Source organism: Sebastes fasciatus, chromosome 22, assembly GCF_043250625.1.
Source record: "Sebastes fasciatus isolate fSebFas1 chromosome 22, fSebFas1.pri, whole genome shotgun sequence".
Lineage (NCBI taxonomy): Eukaryota > Metazoa > Chordata > Actinopteri > Perciformes > Sebastidae > Sebastes > Sebastes fasciatus.
The window spans coordinates 18,646,042-18,662,919 of NC_133816.1; the positions used below are offsets into that span (position 1 = coordinate 18,646,042).

Consider the following 16,878-nt stretch of genomic DNA (forward strand, 5'->3'; position numbering starts at 1 on the left):
ACGTGACAGGTGCGTCGCTTTGTTTTCTTGTCATATTTCATACAGTATGTCATAACAGAGCAGACTGTTACGGGTTAGGTGAGGATGCTTTCAATGACAGCTGTAGGAGTCGTGTTGTTTAAGCATCTATAATTCTACAATCTTTGTGGCAACTTTTGTCTCAAATAGCGTCTGACACAGATATAACTTTGACTCTCCTACCACCAAACTTTCCTGTGAAGTCATATTTCAAAGTTTCAGCAAATGTGAGCAGCAAGATGAAAAACAAACCCCGCCTCTCTAAACCCTTTATAAGAGCTCAGCGGTACAAACTATCCCTGCAGTGACGCGATTAAATGCACAATGAGAAGCTTCACCTTGATAACAGCTTTACTTCTCTGCAGCCTCAGTAAGTACTGGCACCAAACCATGTAACCAGTAACCCACCAGAATATGAACTTGCAAATTAGAACTGAATATATTCTTGTTGTTGTTGTTGTCTTATTACAGTAACTGTTGCATTACAAGCTTAGGGTTGTTTGTTTCAGGCTCCGTCTCAGATTCTGAATCTCAGACTGTGGAGGTTCAGTCTGGTGATGAAGTCACACTGACGTGCAACAACATTTCCAGCAGTCCAACTCATACGGAGTGGTTCAGACTGATCAACAGAGCCAAGCCCAGCTGCATCTCATATATATGTTCAGGTTTGATAGTGAAGCTTCATTCTGTGATGGATTTCAAAATGGATTTGAAATGAGCTCGAACAAGTCCACTGTCTTTCTTAAAATCAAGCGAGTGGATTTATCTGACTCTGGACTGTATTTCTGTGGATTCTACGTGGTCACACATATAGTCATTGCCAGTGCAACACATTTAATCGTTCAAGGTAAGACTGTCATATTTACAGTACATCTCACATTTATTGCATTAAAACAGCATAAAGACAAATAAGAAACCAATACGTGTCAAAACTATTTTTTTTTTATTTAAAGGTGAAGGTGAATCTGAGGCTGAAGTGGATTTTAAGGCTGAAAGTAAGATTCTCCTTTCTCATTGTGCAAGTTACCACCGAGCCAGTAATTTCAATCTTAACCACGTCTTTAAAAAACATAATCTAAGTCTATCATCGTTCTTTTAGAGGAGCTTGATGTAACGGCAAACCTAATGAGTTTGATCCTGGGTGGTCTGACCGTTTCCCTCACCATAGCCGTCGTTGTTCTGGCTGTTAAAGTCAGGAAACTTCAGACAGGTACAGCAGATTTTGAATTTGTTACACATGATGGAAACATATAAAGCAAAGTATATGATCAGTAATAATGAACTAATCACACTTTCGTCTTTTGCCATTTAGCTGTGAATGAGGAGCCGCAGCCAGAAAGAAACAAGGTGAACTCACCATTAACTTAAATAAAACTATGTTATGGTTTTAAAGTTGCATTTAAACACACAATATGTCTGTTAATGATCTTTGTCCCGAGTTTTAACAGTTGAGGTTCATTAACTTTAATTTAATCTCAATCTAATTTTTTTGTCAAGAAAGAGTTTCCGCCATGCCGTTACAAAACTGTTATTTAAAAATGTTTAATATAACCAATCAATTTTAGTTCTGTTTTAGTTCTGAGCATACATACAACTCCTAAGGTTCCTAAATCCTATGTTTAAATGATTCCTTCGTGGAACAACCCACAAATACAGATTTTTGGAGGACTCAGCTGTGTGTGTGTGTGTGTGTGTGTGTGTGTGTGTGTGTGTGTGTGATACCGTATGTGACTCTAAATACTCTGAATTACAGAATATGGGCTCAGATGAACTGAACTACGCAGCTCTAAGTTTCCAGGCAAAGCCAAAAAGAAGCCGCAGGCCTGCACCTGAGATAGAGATGGAGCCACATGTTGTGTACGCTGCCACCAGATAGACCCAGGAAGCAACAGAAACTCTTGCTTTATGTTTTTAATCTTATTAGTTGTTAGTCTAATAAGCTGTTCGTGGGGTGATTCAATGGAAAGAAATACATTTAAAATAATGTCTCTGTATTTTCTCGCTCATGATTCTTTCAGTTTCTCTCTCGTGTCTATATTTCTTATTTTTTTCTGAGAAGAAAAGAGTGTGCTTAATGTGTGATGGAGGACTCAGAAAGGACACTGATGACTTCAAACTTACTTGGTCTGTGGACGGAGGAGGGAGTGACGTACACATCACTTGTTTGACAGGAAGAGACACAGTGTGGTCTGATAACTACTGTGGTGAAACTCATGAGGCATTTTAAGTCAAAGCTCTGTGGAAACTATAAAAAGGTGTGAAAACTGGCTTACGACAAAATGAAGCTAGTTGCTGTAAATGTATTTAGACCTTTTGGAGCAATAGTGGAGGAATAAATATAACAATAGTATAGACCAGCCAACCTGGGTTGTCAAACATTGTCTGAGTCAAATATAAAGTGTCCACCACAAGAAGTCTTCAGCAGTGACCACAAACATCAACAGAACTGATATTCTCACAAACAAGAATAACGCTTCCTTAAAACATGTATACCAATCTCTTCTGACTGTAGGGATTTGGCAGTAACAGATTTGGTTATTAGCAAATTAATTAATAAATAATAGAATTATTAATATTAATAAAGATTATCAATAAACATTAATAATAAACGGGGCACCACCCTGGAATCAGGGACCAATAACCAAAATGTTAATATAGTCTCATTATATATGCTAAACTATCAATTTGGAACATTGATTAATAATTAAATTAATAACTATAACCAAAATAGATAGTAAAGGTTGAAGGATATCGGAGTTCTTGACATAGCAGAGGTTGGCATTATTCACTCTTGTACAATATTAAAGAGACCTCAGAAGTTCCTTATGTGCTATGTCTGTTTCCTAACAGGCCATAGATCAGCAGAGCTGCTTTGCAGCTGGAGAGCAGCAGCTCACCTCCACAGGTCATGAGAGGTGAGAAGAAAGAGCGGAAAGAGAACGAACAAAGAGATTCCTCTGGTTTTGTCCTCGATGAATTTCACACCTAGGTGTGAATGCTAGAGTAGCCAATGGCGACTGAGCTTAGTCCACAGCCAATGGCTGCATGACTCAAGGATCCTGAGTAGCATAGGTCATTGTCTTTGCCACCAGAAATGGTAGGTCCCTACATCCCCCCTTTTGGTCTTGAGATGTGTATCATCCTTCAAGAGCAAAACAGAAGGTTGAACAGTTCACAGGTCCTTTGATACAACCTGGGGGTTGTACAGTCCAATCCCTGGGGACAACTCAAAAGTTGTTAAATCCATGATTGAAAAAGTTCATTCAACAGTTCATTTAATTTTGTAACGTCTAGGCAGTTCATTAACCAACTGGGCATTGGTTAAAACTATCTATCTTGGCTAAGCAAAAACAGTCCTTAAGTTACAAATAAAACCAGATAAACAAAAACAATAGCATTGTATAAAATACATAACTATGTTTCGAAGGTTAGTGAAAAGAACAGGAATGTTAGAGGTGTTAAGTTGTTACGGTGAGATGCGGAGAGTGTCACCTAAAACAATGCGGATAGGTGTATGACTGGTTCTGTACAGTCATAATGTGGTGTCCTAAGCTAGTGTTGTGCACTAGTGATCTCTAAACAAGATACTACCAAGGAGTTGGTCCAGGTGTACTTGTAAAGTTGGACAGTGGTGTCTGAGTTGAGTTTTTGCTGTTGCTAACAAACTCAAGTTTTCCCTAGTATCTGCAAAAGAGGAAAGGAAAATTAAGGCACCGTTATCTAGCGTCATTCTCACTGTTAGCTAGGTATTAGCTAGTACCGTGGGAAGATAACTCTGGATCTCTCGTGCTTAACTCGTGGATCAGGGCTGTAACGCTCCAGGTAGCCAGAGGCAGAGAGGCACTCAGAGTAGCTATCACTCTCTGCTAGATTATGTCCATGTTCTGAACCTTGTTTAGAGTCTGAACTGTGGTCAGAGATGCTGTGGTCATCGTCAGACCGGTCACGCCAATTCTGGGACAGAATTTCAGAGTATGGCTTTCTAACACTTCTGTTGTGTGAATGCCTATCTTTACGCAACTGGGGGACATGGCGGTTACGCTCAGTGTCCTTATGCAGCCTTTTGTGACCCCCTTCGACCTGTTGTGAAAATGATCTTTTGAGGTGGCAGATTTGCTTGACACGTCAGTGTTTGAGCTGGTGGGCTTAGTTGGTTTGCAACCCTTTTTGGAGATGACCAGAGATTCCCAAGCTATCTGTGTCATCTTCGTTATCTCACACAGTGAGGGGTTACCCTCATGCATCCTGAGTACAACGTGAGTGCGTACGCATGGATGCAAGTTCTGCAAAAACAAGGACTTGAAGATGGTGTTTTCTTCTAAGCCGGGCGCATTCTTACCTTGGAAGTATGCATGCCTTAAACGTTTGTAGTAATCTTGTCATGTTATCATCTTGGCAGCCTTGTGTTTCCTTGTGTTTCCCTGCCCTTTTGTCTCCTGTGTGGTTTTCCCTGTTTGTCTAGTCTGTCAGTGTGTTGGGAGGTGTGGCCTTCCTCCTCCTCCTCCTCTGGGCGGGCACTGCTGGAGCAGCTGAAACCAATCATCACACAAACCTGCAGTATATCTACCCCGGTCTTCCTGCCACTCATCGCCAGATCGTTCCGTCACCCACAGTGGTACATAACTAAATCAGGCTCCCTGGAATTTTGCTCTTGTCTTTGCGGTTGCTCTTATGTTTTTGGGATTGTTTGGACTAAACCTCGTTTTTTGCTCTGTGCTCAGGTCTGTTCTCCTGCCAGCTGTGGCTGCTTCCAAACCTGCCTGCTCACTCCTGCACTCGGCTCTTCCTCAACCTGGAACCCTGTTGTTAAAATAAATATTCTTTTGTTCATCCTTTAAAACTCTCGTTGTGTGCTGCATTTGAGTCCACGTTTTGTTACCCGGAACATAACAAATCTCTAAGATTCTCACTACGTGAATGTTTAATTTGAAGGGCTGCAAACATCGCTAAGGTCTTGTCAGCAGTAGAAGAGAATTCTTCTATCAGTGCATGACGAAGCTCACTATAGTCATTTCTGACACTGGGAGGTTGTGACTGTATAAACTTGTGCACAGCTTTAGAGCTGGTTTTCCACACAAGTTTAACTTTCTCCCATTGGGTGGCGTGTGTTAAGTCAATTAGATTGTGATCTAATTCCCTAAAATAGTCATCAATGTGATGATCACAGTTGTCTGGATCAAAACATTCGATGTCTTTAGCTAAAAATTCAAGCACTTCATGGCGGGGACCCTGTGGGGTCCTTTCTGTTGAAGGCGAGACTAAATTAGCATTACAATGCACTGGTGCATGACATGCTAAAGTTCTCTCTGGCTGAGAAGCAGAGGCTGAACAGCTGTCATCACCCTTGTGACAGAGTGGAAAGGAGGCTGAGCAGGCTGAACTTTTGGAGGGAGGAGCACAGGTGAAAGTGTCATGTCTCAGTGGCTGAGAAGAACATGTGGCAGGATATCTTCTTGAAGATAAACTACATGTGTCTTCACTGTCAGTTTCACAACAATAAGTAGTCAGGTAGCTGTTCACTCTTTCTCTCAGTGGAGGTTGAGGAGCTGACTTCATTCCCAAGGACTTTGAGTCGGTTGGAAATCCTTCACTTCTGAGTGGAGAGGGAGTTAACCTCTCATCAAGTGAGGAGAGTGAATCGGAGTAACCAGAATCACAGTGACTGACAGGGGACTGGGGAGAGACATTATAGTCTAAGCCCTAACAATTTCTCTTTGTATTGAAAAAGAGCTAACTCTGCTGAATGCAGGTCTACTAAGTAACGCATGGCTTTCTTATCAGCTGTTTGAACTTCATGGAGGAGACTAGCATTTTGCGTTCTTAGGCTATCTACCTCTTTTTCCAGGGCTGCTTTACTCTGAATGGCAAGACTGGTCTTTCTGTGAAAAATCAGAAGTAAGCATTTCAACAATTAATCTTTGGGTGCAGTCTGCGCATCACACCTCTCTGTGAGGAGCGAATCTATTTCTTTCCTGCACTCACTGAAACTCAACCTGCTGATGAGTTCAGGGCAGCCAGGGTTTAGGCTCTGTGCTGGGGAAGAAATAAAAAGCTCAACACAGGGGTTCTCCATTGTTATACCTGGAATGGAGGGTGAAACTAAACAGGATGTCTAGTAGAAAACAAAAATAAATGTCGTTGGCTATGGTGTTGCATTGGCAGACACCTTGTGGTGTAGCTTGGGAGGTACACAAGCCTAACAACAATGCACTGGCCTACACTATGGGGGGTAGCTCCCTGTGGAGGAAGGGTAGCTACAGCGCAAACTAGTGACTAGTGGGCATCAAACAAAAGGGGCCAGTAAAGTAAACAAAGGTTTACAAAAAAAGTTTGCTCACACACAACATGCACTAACTGAGATGCAGGGCAGTAACAGTTGTGACGATGTCTCTTAAAGGTGACTCAAGCTGGAACACGTGGAAGTAACAGCTAGGTTGCAAACTTATATCACAGGGCTGTTAGCACACTGTGGCTCTTATCTTAACTCAGGCTGGAATGCTTGGCAGTTACACAGCCAGGTACAAGCTCTCTATGTTACACAGGGCCGGTGGCACGCTGTGTCATTAAAGGAACACTTACATTAACAGCAAAATATGACAACTAGACCAGATTGCATTGAATACTTGGTATTCAAATGCTGAACCAAAATTATTTCAAGGTCTACAGCATAGGTCAACTTGAATTAACAGCAAAAGCAAACCTCTCAAATAAACAATTCTAACCACAATGTACTTGTTCAAAAGTACAGCTGGACTTCTACTCCTGTGGAAGACTAGTGGTGTAGAATGTAAACACTTTTGGTTTGTTTAGAAATGCAATATGAAATTTTTGTTTTTGACCAAAAATTATGCTGAAAATGAACATTGCACAATTATGAACAATTTGCCAACAATAATAATATGCCTCACATGGGGCACCAACATGTAGGGATTTGGCAGTAACAGGTTTGGTTATTAGCAAATTAATTAATAAATAATAATAGAATTATTAATATTAATAAATATTATCAATAAACATTAATAATAAACAGGGCACCACCCTGGAATCAGGGACCAATAACCAAAATGTTAATATAGTCTCATTATATATGCTAAACTATCAATTTGGAACGTTGATTAATAATTAAATTAATAACTATAACCAAAATAGATAGTAAAGGTTGAAGGATATCGGAGTTCTTGACATAGCAGAGGTTGGCATTATTCACTCTTGTACAACATTAAAGAGACCAGCATGTATATTCCACAAACATTTATTTACAAGATAATAAAGGTTTTAAACACAATATTAATCTAAATAAATAACTAAACTAAACAAACCAAACAAAGTGTGTGTGTGAGAGAGAGAGAGAGAGAGAGAGAGAGAGAGAGAGAGAGAGAGAGAGAGAGAGAGAGAGAGAGAGACAAGATTTTTTCTGGTCTCAAGATGTCTGCCTACAGACAAAAGGGGGCGAGCACTGTAAAACTACAAAGATGGCCGCCAACATGTCACCACATGGCCTCTTTGTTCTTCAGAGCACGTGTGCTCAGGAAGGACAGAGAGGGGGGTGATGTGGGGTTTAAGATTATCTGAAGCTGTATGTTTATGTTTAACTAATTCACAGTTTATGTATGTGATCTTAATGTGTGTGAGATAATGCAGTGGGTTAGAAAAGATGGTTAGTTTGCATGCAAGACCTTGTCTATGTGAAGCATAAACTAAACACATCAGATGTGGCGAAGCCACCTACCCAAATACAAATAACTACAAGTAATATCACAACAGTGAAACTCAATGAATAACATTAATCATATCAATACAAGTACATTCTAGAAATCAAAGTTGAACAGTCTTGCTCAGCCATGTGCAATTGCTACTGCTAAAGTAAGCCCAGTACGTTACCAATCCATGGAAGAAAAGGGTTTGTAATTCCATATGTTGAAGTTGTGGTTCCAAGTCAAAGATGTCGTCTTTGCTGTGCTCGAATCAAGTTTGCCGATTGGAGGAGGCTGATCGCTCCAATACTTCTTCCCAGCAGCTTTATAGCTTGGTGCTAACTTCCTTGCAGTTGTTGCTGGAAGTTAGTTGGTGATAAGGCAGGCTCTCGCGTCTTCTGGCTTAGAGGTTCCTTGTGTTCCTATGGCTGGTTCCTAACAGGCCATAGATCAGAGCAGCAGCTCACCTCCACAGGTCAGGAGGTGAGGAGAAGGAGCAGGAAAGAGGAGGAACAAAGAGATTCCTCTAGTATTCACACCTAGGTGTGAAATTCATCCAGGACAAAACCAGAGTAGCCAATGGCGACTGAGCTTAGTCCACAGCCAATGGCTGCATGACTCAAGGATCCTGAGAAGCATAGTTAATTGTCTATGCAACCAGAAATGGTAAGTCCCTACATGACGTTGTTGAATCACTCCACTCCTCATCACTTCACACAAACTTATTTGACTGCTTTACTTCCTCACACACCACATCAACATCTGGATTAAAAACGGAGCAGCCCACAGGAGATCGGAAGCCTGTACTGTGAAGCAGGATTTAGGGTTAGCGAGGTCAATTTAGCGTTAACCTTCAGGGTTTTCAGTCCTACGACGGTGGTTCACTTCTTACCGGGGTAGATCGCCATGGTAACTTGCTGTATGCTGAACACCTAACCTGCTCCAGAGCAGGTTATGTTCCAGATAAGAGATCAAAAGCACCGCCTACTGACCAATCAGAGCTCGGCGCACAGATCGTATGATAATATTACACAAATATGAAGAAGTTACAGTCATAATCCAGACTAAAAACAACACAGTTTAAACTGACAAATGCAGGAAGGACAGCTGGCTGTATGTTGTGGGTGTTTACCGCTTTGAATTATGTTTTTATATTTATTTTTTTGCTTGTTCTCAAGTCCGTTTCACACCGCCGGATTCGGAGACGTAGCTGAAAGAGGGCTGAAATATTCATACATGCCACATTGGGCAAAATGAAGTGTATTTTATTCATCCGTTATCCTCTTAAAGCTTTTTATAATATCACTGCCCCATGTGTTTAACTTCTTCGTATTTGTCTAATATTATAGTTTGTAAAATGTGCCGCTCGAAGAAGGCTAAATAACGCTCCAAACATACATACATTTTTGGCAAGGAAAAACTGGCATTGACATTTTCAAAGGGGTCCCTTGACCTTTGACCTCCAGATATATGAATGAAAATGAGTTCTCTTTGTTCCCACGAGTCTCCCCTTTACAGACATGTCCACTTTATGATAATCACATGCAGTTTGGGGCAAGTCATAGTCAAGTCAGCACACTGACACACTGACAGCTGTTGTTGCCTGTTGGGCTGCAGTTTGCCATGTTATGATTTGAGCACATTTTGTATGCTAAATGCAGTACCTGTGAGGGTTTCTGGACAATATTTGTCATTGTTCTGTGTTGTTAATTGATTTACAATAATAAATATATACATACATTTGCATAAAGCAGCATATTTGCCCACTCCCAAAACACAAATCTAAAACAGTGCATCCGGACATCGCAGCATCAAGCATAAAAATATTACGCGACAGGTGCGTCGCTTTGTTTTCTTGTCATATTTCATACAGTATGTCATACCAGAGCAGACTGTTAAGGGTTAGGTGAGGATGCTTTCAGTGACAGCTGTAGGAGTCGTGTTGTTTAAGCATCTATAATTCTTTGTGGCCCCTTTTGTTTCAAATAGCGTCTGACACAGATATAACTTTGACTCTCCTACCACCAAACTTTCCTGTGAAGTCATATTTCAAAGTTTTTGCATTCGGGTAAAGGTGAGCCGCAAGATGAAAAACAAACCCCGCCTCTCTAAACCCTTTTATAAGAGCTCAGCGGTATAAACTATCCCTGCAGTGACGCGATTAAACGCACAATGAGGAGCTTCACCTTGATAACAGCTTTACTTCTCTGCAGCCTCAGTAAGTACTGACACCAAACCATGTAACCAGTAACCCACCAGAATATAAACTTGCAAATTAGAACTGAATATATTCTTGTTGTTGTTGTCTTATTACAGTAACTGTTGCATTACAAGCTTAGGGTTGTTTGTTTCAGGCTCCATCTCAGGTTCTGAGTCTCAGACTGTGGAGGTTCAGTCTGGTGAAGAAGTCACACTGACGTGCAACAACATTTCCAGCAGTCCAACTCATCTGGAGTGGTTCAGACTGATCAACAGAACCAAGCCCAGCTGCATCTCCTCTATGTACTGGTTTGATGGTGAAGCTAGATTCTGTGTTGGATTTCAAAATGGATTTGAAATGAGCTTCAACAACTCCACTGTCTTTCTTAAAATCAAGCGAGTGGATTTATCTGACTCTGGACTGTATTTCTGTGGATTCTACGTAGACCAACATACCGTCATTGCCGATGCAACGCATTTAATCGTTCAAGGTAAGAATGTCATATTTACATACATCTCACATTTATTGCATTAAAACAGCATAAAGACAAATAAGAAACCAATACAATATTTATTTATTTTTTAAAGGTGATGGTGAATCTGATGGTAAAGTGGATTCAAAGTCTGAAAGTAAGATTCTCCTTTTTTCATTGTGCAAGTTACCACCGAGCCAGTAATTTCAATCTTAACCACGTCTTTAAAAAATAGAGTCTAATTCTATCATTGTTCTTGTAGAGGAGTTTGATGTAACGGCAAACCTAATGAGTTTGATTCTGGGTGCTCTGACTGTTTCCCTCACCATAGTCGTCGTTGTTCTGGCTGTTAAAGTCAGGAAACTTCAGACAGGTAGAGCAGATTTAGAATTTGTTACACATGATGGAAAAATCTAAAGCAAAGTATCTGATCAGTAATAATGAACTAATCACACTTTCATCTTTTGCCATTTAGCTGTGAATGAGGAGCCGCAGCCAGAAAGAAACAAGGTGAACTCACCATTAACTTAAATAAAACTGTGTTATGGTTTTAAAGTTGCATTTAAACACACAATATGTCTGTTAATGTTTTTTGTCCCGAGTTTTAACAGTTAAGGTTCATCAACGTTAATTTAATCTCAATCAAATTTTTTTGTCAAGAAAGAGTTTCCGCCATGCCGTTACATACAGTTACAAAACTTTTATTTAAAATGTTTTAGTATAACCAATCAATTTTAATTCTGTTGATGAGCTTTTGTCATACAATCTGGCCAATATCCTATTGTTTGAACAACTTTCAATCAGTAAACAGAATTTTGGTCAAACCATGTATGTTTTAGCGTCAAATGCTATTTTCCCAAGCCCTTCTAAAAATGTTTTCCCATGTGACCTGACATATGTTTCAGCATGATGACGATGCTACATATACAGTATATATACATCCTTATGTTCCGATATTAACATTACAAACAGTAACTTAGATGGTGGTCAAGCTAAGCAATGTACTGCTGTGTGAACGCCACTTTAGTTTGGCGCCGAAAGTCACACAATAACACAAACAAACTAACCGATCGAGCAGCGATAGACCAGCAACTCCTGTGATCTGCGAGGTAAAATTACTGTTTTTGTGAATGGAGTCTGGTGGCTTTGAAGACAGCAATATAACGGCTTCAGCTTCCCGTCGGAAAGGGACTCCATTCAAGAAAACAGTCATTTTACCTTGCAGATCGTGGGAGCATACATACAACTCCTAAGGTTCCTAAATCCTATGTTTAAATGATTCCTTCGTGGAACAACTCACAAATACAGATTTTCGGAAGACTCAGCTGTGTGAGTGTGTGTGTGTGTGTGTGTGTGTGTGAGAGATACCATATGTGACTCTAAATACTCTGAATTACAGAATCTGGGCTCAGATGAACTGAACTACGCAGCTCTAAGTTTCCAGGCAAAGCCAAAAAGAAGCCGCAGGCCTGCACCTGAGAGAGAGATGGAGCCACATGTTGTGTACGCTGCCACCAGATAGACCCAGGAAGCAACAGAAACTCATGCTTTATGTCATTAATCTTATTAGTTATTAGTCTAATTAGCTGTTCGTGGGGTTATTCAATGGAAAGAAATACATTTAAAATAATGTCTCTGTATTTTCTCGCTCATGATTCTTTCAGCTGTCTCGTGTCTATATTTCTTATTTTTTTTGGAGAAGAAAAGAGTGTGCTTAATGTGTGATGGAGGACTCAGAAAGGACACTGATGACTTCAAACGTACTTGGTCTGTGGACGGAGGAGGGAGTGGCGTACACATCACTTGTTTGACAGGAAGAGACACAGTGTGGTCTGAGAACTACTGTGGTGAAAATCATGAGGCATCTGAAGTCAAAGCTCTGTGGAAACTATAAAAAGAAAGTGTGAAAACTGCCCTACGACAAAATGAAACTAGCTGCTGTACATGTATTTAGACCTTTTGGAGAAATAGTGGAGGAATAAAATAACAAACATTAGCCAACCTGGGTTGTCAAACATTGTCTGAGTCAAATATAAAGTCTCCACCACAAGAAGTCTTCAGCAGTGACCACAAACATCAACAGAACTGATATTCTCAAAAACAAGAATAACGCTCCCTTAAAACATGTATACCGATCTCTTCTGACATTGTTGAATCACTCCACTCCTCATCACTTCACACAAATTTAATATTTGACTGCTTTACTTCCTCACACACCACATCAACATCTAGATTCAAAACGGAGCAGCCCACAGGAGACCGGAGGCCTGTACTACGAAGCAGGATTTAGGGTTAGCAAGGTCACTTTAGGGTTAACCTTCAGGGCTTTCAATCCTACGACGGTGGTTCACTTCTTACCGGGATAGATCGCCATGGTAACTGATGCTGAACATCTAACCTGCTCCGGAGTAGGTTATGTTCCAGATAAGAGATCAAAAGCACCGCCTACTGACCAATCAGAGCTCGGTGCGCAGATCGTATGATAATATTACACAAAGACGAAGAAGTTACAGTCATAATCCAGACTACAAACAACACAGTTTAAACTGACAAATGCAGGAAGGTCAGCTGGCTGTATGTTGTGGGTGTTTACCGCTTTGAATTATCTTTTCATATTTATTTTTTTACGTGTTCTCAAGTCCGTTTCACACCGCCGGAGTCGGAGACGTAGCTGGAAGAGGGCTGAAATATTCATACACGCCACATTGGGCGAAATTAAGTGTTTTCTATTCATCCATTATCCTCTGAAAGCTTTTTATAATATCACTGCCCAATCTAGCCGACTATATCTGACTTTTGAGTATTGGGTTAAATTAATAAGTCTGTTAATTTACGCATTCACACATCGGCAATTCTTTCTTCTGCCAGCTGTCCTTCCTGCATTTGGCAGCTTCAACTCTGTTACTTTTAGTCTGGATTATGTGTTTAACTTCTTCGTATTTGTCTAATATTATAGTTTGTAAAATGTGCCGCTCGAAGAAGGCTAAATAACGATCCAAACATACATTAATTTCTGGCGAGGAAAAACTGGCATTGACATTTTCAAAGGGGTCCCTTGACCTTTGACCTCAAGATATGTGAATGAAAATGGGTTGTCCTTGTACCCACGAGCATCAAGCATAAAAATATGACGTGACAGGTGCGTCGCTCTGTTTTCTTGTCATATTTCATACAGTATGTCATACCAGAGCAGACTGTTAAGGGTTAGGTGAGGATGCTTTCAATGACGGCTGTAGGAGTCGTGTTGTTTAAGCATCTATAATTCTTTGTGGCCCCTTTTGTCTCAAATAGCGTCTGACACAGATATAACTTTGACTCTCCTACCACCAAACTTTCCTGTGAAGTCATATTTCAAAGTTTTTGCATTCGGCGAATGTGAGTAGCAAGATGAAAAACAAACCCCGCCTCTCTAAACCCTTTTATAAGAGCTCAGCGGTACAAACTATCCCTGCAGTGACGCGATTAAACGCACAATGAGGAGCTTCACCTTGATAACAGCTTTACTTCTCTGCAGCCTCAGTAAGTACTGACACCAAACCATGTAACCAGTAACCCACCAGAATATGAACCTGCAAATTAGAACTGAATTTATTCTTGTTGTTGTTGTTGTCTTATTACAGTAACTGTTGCATTACAAGCTTAGGGTTGTTTGTTTCAGGCTCCGTCTCAGGTTCTGAGTCTCAGACTGTAAAGGTTCAGTCTGGTGATGAAGTCAAACTGACGTGCCCCAACATTACCAGCGGTCAAACTCAGACAGACTGGTTCAGAGTGATCAACAGAACCAAGCCCAGCTGCATCTCCTCTATGTACGGGGTTGATGGTGAAGCTTTGTACTGTGTTGGATTTCAAAATGGATTTGAAATGAACTCCAACAAGTCCACTGTCTTTCTTAAAATCAAGCGAGTGGATTTATCTGACTCTGGACTGTATTTCTGTGGATTCTACATGAAAGCACATACCGTCATTGCCGATGCAACACATTTAATCGTTCAAGGTAAGACTGTCATATTTACATACATCTCGCATTTATTGCATTAAAACAGCATAAAGACAAATAAGAAACCAATACGTGTCAAAACATATTTTCTTTTTTTTTAAAGGTGATGGTGAATCTGATAGTAAAGTGGATTGTAAGACTAAAAGTAAGATTCTCCTTTTTCATTGTGCAAGTTACCACCGAGCCAGTAATTTCAATCTTAACCACGTCTTTCAAAAATAGAGTCTAATTCTATCATCGTTCTTGTAGAGAAGTTTGATGTAACGGCAAACCTAATGAGTTTGATCCTGGGTGGTCTGACCGTTTCCCTCACCATAGTCGTCGTTGTTCTGGCTGTTAAAGTCAGGAAACTTCAGACAGGTACAGCAGATTTAGAATTTGTTACACATGGAAAAATCTAAAGCAAAGTATCTGATCCGTAATAATGAACTAATCACACTTTCGTCTTTTGCCATTTAGCTGTGAATGAAGAGCCGCAGCCAGAAAGAAACAAGGTGAACTCACCATTAACTTAAATAAAACTGTGTTATGGTTTTAAAGTTGCATTTAAACACATGATATGTCTGTTAATGATCTTTGTCCCGAGTTTTAACAGTTGAGGTTCATTAACTTTAATTTAATCTCAATCAAATTTTTTTGTCAAGAGAGAGTTTCCGCCATGCCGTTACATACAGTTACAAAACTGTTATTTCAAATGTTTTAATATAACCAATCAATTGTAGTTCTGTTGATGAGCTTTTGTCATACAATCTGGCCAATATCCTATTGTTTGAACAACTTTCAATCAGTAAACAGATTTTTCCTAGTTTTAATTTAAAGGGCGGATCCATTATTTTTGTTCGTTCCCAGTGGTGTTACTTATGTATTCAAATCCGAACATTCAAATTTTGGTCAAAGTACGTATGTTTCAGCGTCAACGTGCTATTTTCCCATGCCCTTCTAAAGACTTTTTCCCATGCGACCCGATGTAGGTTTCTGCATGATGACGCTGCTACATGTACAGTATATATACACACCCTTATAGTCAATGTATTAACGTTACGTACAGTAACTTAGATGGCAGTCGGCACACTCCCAAGTTTGGAGAAGCAGACGCTAAGCAATGTACTGCTTTGTGGACGCCACTTTAGTTTGGCGCCGAAAGTCACACAATAACACAAACAAACTAAACGATCAATGCAGCAATAGACCGGCAACTCCTGTGATCTGCGAGGTAGAATAACTGTTTTTGTGGATGGAGTCTGGTGGCTTTGAAGAGAGCATTATAACGGCTTCAGTTTCCCATCGGAAAGTGCCGTCTGACGGCAAGGTTAAGCTGTGAAAATATTCTAAATATACATTTAAACTGATATTGAATTTTTTAGGTGGCTAAAATAGTTTTTTCTGCCGTTAGGGAACTGAAGCAGTTATCTTTGCTCTCTTTAAAGCCACTAGACTCCATTCACAAAAACAGTAATTTCACCTTGCAGATCGTGGGAGCATACATACAACTCCTAAGGTTCCTAAATCCTATGTTTAAATGATTCCTTTGTGGAACAACCCACAAATACAGATTTTTGGAGGACTCAGCTGTGTGTGTGTGTGTGTGTGTGTGTGTGTGTGTGTGTGATACCGTATGTGACTCTAAATACTCTGAATTACAGAATCTGGGCTCAGATGAACTGAACTACGCAGCTCTAAGTTTCCAGGCAAAGCCAAAAAGAAGCCGCAGGCCTGCACCTGAGAGAGAGATGGAGCCACATGTTGTGTACGCTGCCACCAGATAGACCTGGGAAGCAACAGAAACTCATGCTTTATGTCATTAATCTTATTAGTTGCTAGTCTAATTAGCTGTTCGTGGGGTGATTCAATGGAAAGAAATACATTTAAAATAATGTCTCTGTATTTTCTCGCTCATGATTCTTTCAGTTTCTCTCTCGTGTCTATATTTCTTATTTTTTTCTGAGAGGACAAGAGTGTGCTTAATGTGTGATGGAGGACTCAGAAAGGACACTGATGACTTCAAACTTACTTGGTCTGTGGCCGAAGGAGGGAGTGGCGTACACATCACTTGTTTGACAGGAAGAGACACAGTGTGGTCTGAGAACTACTGTGGTGAAACTCATGAGGCATTTGAAGTCAAAGCTCTGTGGAAACTATAAAAAGCAGGTGTGAAAACCTGTTTACGACAAAATGAAACTAGCTGCTGTAAATGTATTTAGACCTTTTGGAGAAATAGTGAAGCAATAAAATAACAAACATTTTCAAAGGGGTCCCTTGACCTTTGACCTCCAGATTTGTGAATGAAAATGGGTTCTCTTTGTACCCACGAGTCTCCCCTTTACAGACATGCCCACTTTATGGTAATCACATGCAGTTTGGGGACAAGTCATAGTCAAGTCAGCACACTGACACACTGACAGCTGTTGTTGCCTGTTGGGCTGCAGTTTGCCATGTTATGATTTGAGTACATTTTGTATGCTAAATGCAGTACCTGTGAGGGTTTCTGGACAATATT

At 40.3% G+C, this 16,878-nt stretch overlaps 2 protein-coding genes and 1 pseudogene across 2 annotated transcripts; all 3 read left to right on the forward strand.

Annotated features, from left to right (window-relative positions):
- Nucleotides 1–342: 342 nt before the first annotated feature.
- Nucleotides 343–1,894, forward strand: LOC141760881 (uncharacterized; annotated as a pseudogene).
- Nucleotides 1,895–9,884: 7,990 nt separating this feature from the next.
- LOC141761046 (uncharacterized) lies at nucleotides 9,885–11,906 on the forward strand. The gene is made up of 5 exons (XM_074624255.1): nucleotides 9,885–9,930; nucleotides 10,067–10,402; nucleotides 10,647–10,757; nucleotides 10,860–10,894; nucleotides 11,784–11,906. The coding sequence occupies exons 1-5, from the start codon at nucleotides 9,885–9,887 to the stop codon at nucleotides 11,904–11,906; spliced, it is 651 nt and encodes a 216-aa protein (XP_074480356.1).
- A 1,951-nt stretch (nucleotides 11,907–13,857) lies between these two features.
- LOC141761324 (uncharacterized) lies at nucleotides 13,858–16,147 on the forward strand. The gene is made up of 5 exons (XM_074624663.1): nucleotides 13,858–13,903; nucleotides 14,043–14,378; nucleotides 14,631–14,741; nucleotides 14,841–14,875; nucleotides 16,025–16,147. The coding sequence occupies exons 1-5, from the start codon at nucleotides 13,858–13,860 to the stop codon at nucleotides 16,145–16,147; spliced, it is 651 nt and encodes a 216-aa protein (XP_074480764.1).
- The last annotated feature ends 731 nt before the right edge of the window (nucleotides 16,148–16,878 follow it).